The 6,614-nt window shown below is 42.8% G+C and overlaps 1 protein-coding gene across 4 annotated transcripts in view; it reads right to left on the bottom strand.

Annotated features, from left to right (window-relative positions):
- Window positions 1-3,358, bottom strand: part of LOC148042148 (photosystem I reaction center subunit N) — a 23,858-nt gene extending 20,500 nt beyond the window's left edge. The window contains exons 1-4 of one of the 4 annotated variants that reach the window (XM_087685749.1): window positions 2,885-3,355; window positions 2,735-2,781; window positions 2,512-2,565; window positions 1-2,385 (exon numbers count right to left, since the gene is read on the bottom strand). The exon at window positions 1-2,385 is cut by the window's left edge and continues 2,484 nt beyond it. In XM_087685749.1, coding sequence (XP_087541875.1) covers window positions 2,374-2,385; window positions 2,512-2,565; window positions 2,735-2,781; window positions 2,885-3,224 — 453 coding nt within the window. In that variant the 5' untranslated portion in view covers window positions 3,225-3,355 and the 3' untranslated portion in view covers window positions 1-2,373. Of the gene's footprint in view, window positions 2,386-2,511; window positions 2,566-2,734; window positions 2,782-2,884 lie in introns of all 4 variants that reach the window. The other 3 variants (XM_087685729.1, XM_087685742.1, XM_087685733.1) reach the window with 3 other exon arrangements.
- Between the last annotated feature and the right edge of the window lie 3,256 nt (window positions 3,359-6,614).

Here is a 6,614-nt window from a genome sequence, read left to right as displayed (position 1 = left end):
TACAAAAGGCCAAGATGATCTATGAGACCATGAGTTACAATCATGTGTATGATGGTACAACTATCTGGGCAAAATATGTATGTAGCATAAAGCAAAATAAGCAAGGAAACTAACTATGGCTATGTGTAAAACATAGAGCTCTATCTAGTAACAATGAGCTTCAAATTGTACAATCTCATGTGGGTATGGAGGACCTAGCTCTAGCCCAAGCAATAGTCCCTTGTATCCGCCTATTAAGGTGTCGTCAATGTCTGTGCCGAGGCCTAGGACGTCTGGATCGACTAAGCTAAACGGCTTGATCAATCAATACTCCTTATCTGTGTGTGGACTGTGACAGTGAGAGAGGCTCTCCTGTGGACTGTGGTTGTAATTGTATGGAAGTCTTCAAAGTCTCCTTTGCAAAGGAAATCTGTAAGCTACCTCTGTGAAGGGCCTCGACGTCTTGGGGCAGCTGTACCCCCTAAGATGCATGTCACGAAGCCGTCGTATCTCAAGAAGAAAGAGGCCAAGGCATCACTGATTGGTAAAATCCATGCCTCTGGATAGTGGTTCAAATCCGTCTCTAAAGAGACAGTGGAAACGACCACGGACCTCATAATACGTTGGGCAGCAGCAAATATAATGCTCCTCTGTCTCTAGCTCTAATTGGGATATTTGGCATATGTGCTCCTTTGGTGGGATGGATCTATATCTGCCAATCTCAATCTCTAGCTGATGTGAGGAGGTGTGCAACTGGCCAATAGTACATCCGATCCCATGGGAAAGGTGGGTGTCTATGTATCTCAGGCGAACAATAAATCCATCATCTGTAGTATGAAGGAAATGCACATGGTAGAAAGCAATCTTTGTCTCTAGCTCCTGCCCTAGCATTAACCATGTCCGCCTGATATCCAACTCGATAAGATCCATCCTGATGATCTTGCGGATCTCTAACCTGCTCAGATCAAGAGATGGTGCATCAAGGGAGTACTGGAAGGGGGGTAACTTGTCTATGCTAAATCCATGCAGCGAGAGAGAGAGAGAGAGAGAGAGAGAGAGAGAGAGAGAGAGAGAGAGAGAGAGGATGGGGGGAGAGGGAGCATGTGCCTAAACAAAACGAAATCTATCTTCACAATTGCTTGCTCGTTCACATTTGTCTCCATGACCTTCAACAATGGCTCACCCCCACTCACTTAACCCTATCCACCTAGGTTCTACCTTCACTCTCGTCATCTTGTTGATGTGTGAAACACACATATCAACGCTTGCCAACCATTCGATGACCTTTGTCCTAGGAAAGTTTATCTCCAACATTCCAACAATCTCATCTTGTGACTTCGACATCATATCGAGCAATGTTTGCACATCTAACACCCCCATCATCGTCAAGTTGAAGCTTTGGTACCACTTGAGGGACACCAAGGCATCTACATCTAGCAATCTCTTATAGTCCCCATCCATGGGTTGACACAAACCTAACCTCTTTACACATGCCCACTGCTATCATTCAACTCCACACTTCCTATTACTACTAACCACTCACCATTGGTGTTACCCATGGTTGCTCGACCACTCGCTACTACTAGCCCACTGAGCTACTTTGAGATAGAGAAAGAGAGAGTGTATGTGCACGTGCACGTATGTGTGTGTGTGATGCTAGTGGATAGGGAGAGAAAAAATGATATATGGCCCTAGCCTAAAGAGAGAGAGATAGGTCCTACTATGAAAAGGCAAAGAGAGGGAGAGGATTTTTCAAATTCCATTTCACATTATTAGGCTTAGGAATTGCTATAAGTTTGAGAGGTCCTTTGGAGGTCCCAGATCGCCCTTACCCATAGCTAAAATAATATCATATAGAATAGAATAGATTCACCACCATAAAAAAGTTTACATGATGTTTTACTTTTGTGCCAATCTAAAGGACTACAATATTGCCATTTTATTACTTAGCAAGAAATGACTAGTTTTTATGTGTCTATTCAAGTGAAAATTTATAATCATGTGAAGTAAAGACTTGTTTTTGCCTCTCCATAACTCGGACTTTTGAAGACAAGAAAGCACATTATGCCATGGAGGATTGCCCTATGCTTCTCTCTCTCTCTCTCTCTCTCTCTCTCTCTCTCTCTCTCTCTCTCTCTCTCACATATTAACCTTGATGGTTAATGTATAATAATCAATACCTCGAAGGAAAAAAAATCGATGGTTGATCTAAAGAACCAATACCTTGAGAAGAGAGGGGGGGGGCAGAGCCTAAAAAAGTGCTAGTTAATTAGGGATACTTTATTGTTGAGAACAAGAAAGGGCCTCTAACCAGTGTCATGGCATATGCCCCTTATGGCAACTCTAACCAATGTCGGAATCCCCCCATGGAAGAATGCAGGAGAGCAAATTTTATCAGGATCCCATCTAGCAAACCCATGACGATGTGAAGTTCAGGAATCTGTAAATTTTAGCTTTCCTGCGACTGGCCTCCAATCTCATCCCAATCAACCCTTTGAATGCAAACCTGGAGAGAAGCCGAGGAAAACTTACCTCGACAAACTCGAAGTAGTCCTTGAAATTGCGTTCGTAATAACTGTCAAGCCTCTGGAATGCAGAAAAAGAAGAGGAATGTGACATTACGGAGGAAGGGAAGCACATGAAACGAGTAATCTTGCTCTGTTAAACCCTAACATGGCCGCACGACAAGCCTCCTCTTCTGTGAAACCCTAATAAAATGCCTGCAGCACGGCAACACGAACATATACAGCATTACCTGCTGATCGTTCTTAGATTTGTTAGCCCGCGATTTTTCCAGCAGCTCTGTTGGGACAGAGAATGAGATAAATACCATACTCGGAGAGAAAGAGAGCTCTGTGCTGAGAAGCCAGCCATGGCAGGAACTCGAGGGAAAAGAAAAGCTTACGTTGGATGAGTGCGCTCTTGGGAGGGTAGTCGGGAGGAGGAGCTTTCTCGACGAGAGCTTTGGCGGAGCTGTCCACAAGCAACCACGGCCAGCAAAAGCAAGGCGAGGACAAGAGAAGGAGGTGTCTCCTTCTTCCTCCTCCTCTTTCTCTTGTTATCCCTGAACCTGTACTTACAATCTCACCGGGGCCATCATTCTCCATTACAGCCCATACTGCAGGCTTGACGGAGGAGCATGAGAGGGCAGCTCTGCCAGGGTAAGAAGAAGAAGAAGAGGAAGAAGACGCAGCAGTAAATGCAATTGCTGGCGAGAACGCAGAGTGGCAAGTGGCGAGCTTCATCGTCCCGCAGTTGTTTCCATCTTATCCTTCCCGGCACACCAATGCCTTTCTACTCTCACAGACACTCAAGTCTCTTCCCCTCGTCGTCCCGCAGTTGTTTCCATCTTATCCTTCCCGGCACACCAATGCCTTTCTACTCTCACAGACACTCAAGTCTCTTCCACCGAGGGGTGGCGTCCCATGGTTTGTTCTATGTGATGATGATCTATCCCCATGGCAACAAGGCCTTGCTAACTAGACTTGCATGGTCATCCCAAGGCCACCAACCCTTTTCTTTTCTTTCTAACAAGTATCATATTCATATATGAATATAGGCACATTGAGCATTTGGGTGTGTACATGGATACATAAGTTCAAACCTTGGTTGCATCCATCCATTAGAGCACCTTTCGAATTTCAAGCCTTCTCCAAGAAAAGGAAAAACATGCATAATTTTTTAGTGGTCAAAGCCTAATTATACTTGGGAGCTTTCAATTATTAGCATAACAAATTAAAATTGAGGAGGTGACTATTTACAACAAGTAAGCTTTAATTAGTATTGATAAATACCATTAACTCCTCTTTAGTGGGGGCAACAACTTATTGTCCTTCCCTACATACATGTGAATGTATGGGCACTTGCTCACACTTTTCTACACACTATGCAAAAATGGAGGATGGCGAGCTCAATAACAATGATGGATGCACCCTGAATAGCATTGCTTGCTCAACTTGTCGCTAGGGAAAGAGGAGCAAAAGTGAGGATCAATCGTCCCAACTAGTAAAGGAAGCGCATGGAAACAACTCATCTGAGAAAATTGTCTCAATCAACTCTCAAAAGGATTACAATCTCATATTGGAAGCAAACCCTAAGATCATCTCTAAGATTTTGGCCATTGCGCTAAGGAGGAACATGGAAGAGAGAAAGAATGCCACCACAAAACGAGTGGACTTACGCTTAGAAGATATCCAACAATTAACTCTCATGCTACTCTAGTTTTTCTTCATAAGAAGGCCATTCAAAGTTATGGAGATGGCTTCTTGGTTCAATATCATACTCAAAAGTGAAGGCCATGTTGAGAAAACCTATTGAAGTGGGAAAGGATTCTATGAGGAAGAAGAGCCAAATTGCAAACTAAAAGGAAAATATCCAAGGAAATAATCACAAAAGGAAGTTAGACTTGAAGCAAAAAAAGAAAGTTCCAATTTGCCAAAGGAGGAGGAGGTTAAAGGATGGCAAGTCATCCACAATCGAAAAGATAAACAAGCACCTAGAAAGTTTGTCAATCCAATTCACAATGCATGCAAATAATCCCCACAAATCAAAAACTTTGGATCAAAATTTTGATTCCCAAACTAGTCGCTCCCATGTTTATGTATTTGTAACTCTCAATAAGGTTCCAATCAACTATCTAGATATGCAATATCCAAGAATGGATGAAAATTTGCATATGGCCATTCATAGTGACAACATAGGCAAGTTTAACACTAGCAACAACCAATCTTGGTTCATAACCCAATTTAATAATAGGAAGCCAAGAAGGGAAAGAAATATAGAACAATGTATACTAGGTCAAAGAGCTAGCTTCGATGGAGTATAGTGATAAGGGTTTCGACAATGTTGCTTCCCCAAACATCAATGCCAAGGTCAATGAAACTAGATCGAGTAAAATAGCTACCATCAATGCCAAAGGCCACAATGGTTGTTGAGAAATGACAAATGATGTATGTTCTAAGAAGAGATGTCCTGAATTCCATAAGCACAGTGTTGCAAAATGCTACCTACCCAGCTACTATAACACATTGTACTTGACTATCACTTTCGTATGGAATGAATACAATATCATTATGCTTTGTACTTTCACTTTGTGTAATTGTCATTGTTAGTCCATTACACAAGATTTTCTTTATGAGTCCAAGCATCCATCTTGGAATCTAATTCACTTGTGTAACAGTTGGTCTCTCTTTGTATATGTCAACATGAGTCTTGTCTTCATCTTTCATCCTCCATAGCTCCTACCATGCTCTAGATCCGCACTTTTCATATGGTATCAGAGCCCAGTCGGCGGGCATGACACTACTCCTCTAGCTCTGTTTCACTCTCATCTAGCTTAGCTTAGCTCAGTCTAGCTTAGGACAAGTCTTTCTACTCCTTCTTCTCACTACCTTGCTTGGCAGCCATAGCCACCCTGCACCTACCCTGCTTTAAGCTCTTATATCTCTTCAACCAGACAAGATCTTGACAAGCTTCCTTCTGGAGATCTCTAATCTTACTCCTAGAACTCCTCTATGTCACCTCAGAGCTCAACATTAGGTCATCTATAGCTCAGCATTATCAATTGTGTCAACTTCTGTTCTATGTGTCCTCCATAGCCAAACAGGACATGCAACCATTTGAGCTACTGGATCTCACAGTAGAGGCCATATCTCATTATAATTTCTTTTGAGGAGTTGTTCAACAACTCAGGGCGCAACTTTGTACCACCTTACAGATCAACATTAGAAACCCTATATGCACCGACATTACCAACACAAGAAGAAAGCAAAAAAGGTGGAAAAGCGCAAGTCGGGACCTAAAAGAGGTGGCCCAGAAGGTAATCAGACACAATGAAAGAAAAAGCAAGAAGGGAAATGACTGAAAGCTCAAGGGTGGCCTCAAAAGCTAAGTCGAAGGCAAAAGTGCATTTTTAAATGCAAGGCGACCCTAAAACTATTTGTAAAAGAGCGCCAAGCTCCCTCCTATGCAAATTGTAAAGGTCGATGGGCGGTAGGAAGGAAGCTACAAAGATAGGAGGACAGTGGAAAAGATGGCCTAGCCAGCCATGTAAAAAAGATTATGACCACCCACCAAGAGGGATTTAGGGTTTTATATATAAATTTGAAAAGTGAATGAAGAGCTCATTCTTGTGTGTGGCCAAAAGTAGCTCTTCTTTTCTTCTTCTTCTTCTTCTTCTTCTTCTTCTTCTTCTCCTTATTCTTCTTCATCTTCTTCTTGCTTGCTTGAGCTTGTGCTTGACAGAGGGAGTGAGTGTGTGAGGGTGAGGGATTGTGGTGGAGAAGCTCTCTATCTTCTCCTCTCTTCTTCTCTTCTCTTCTCTTGCTTGCAACAATGGAGCTTGGAGCGTGGAGCTTAAGGATTGAGCTCGCTTGAAGCTTGCACTTGGATCGTGGACCTACTGAAGTGCTTAAGAGAGGATGCAACTCGATCAGGCATAGAGGTAAGCTCACTACACTCGTAGAGAGAGATAACGTGTCGACTATGTGAGAGATAGCCATTAGTGCTTAGCTTGAAATGCTTGAACAATAAGCGGTCCATGGATCTTGGCGATTGAGCTTAAGCTCGCCTCTACATTTTGGTTCCATTGCCAGACAACGGATTCAAGCCTTGAGTGCTTGCACACTCTGAATTGA

This window comes from Lygodium microphyllum, chromosome 1 (assembly GCF_053477565.2).
Source record: "Lygodium microphyllum isolate KBCC chromosome 1, Lygodium_microphyllum_v1.1.10, whole genome shotgun sequence".
Lineage (NCBI taxonomy): Eukaryota > Viridiplantae > Streptophyta > Polypodiopsida > Schizaeales > Lygodiaceae > Lygodium > Lygodium microphyllum.
The sequence above is the reverse complement of the archived record's forward strand: the minus strand, read 5'-3'. Positions and strand labels throughout refer to the sequence as shown.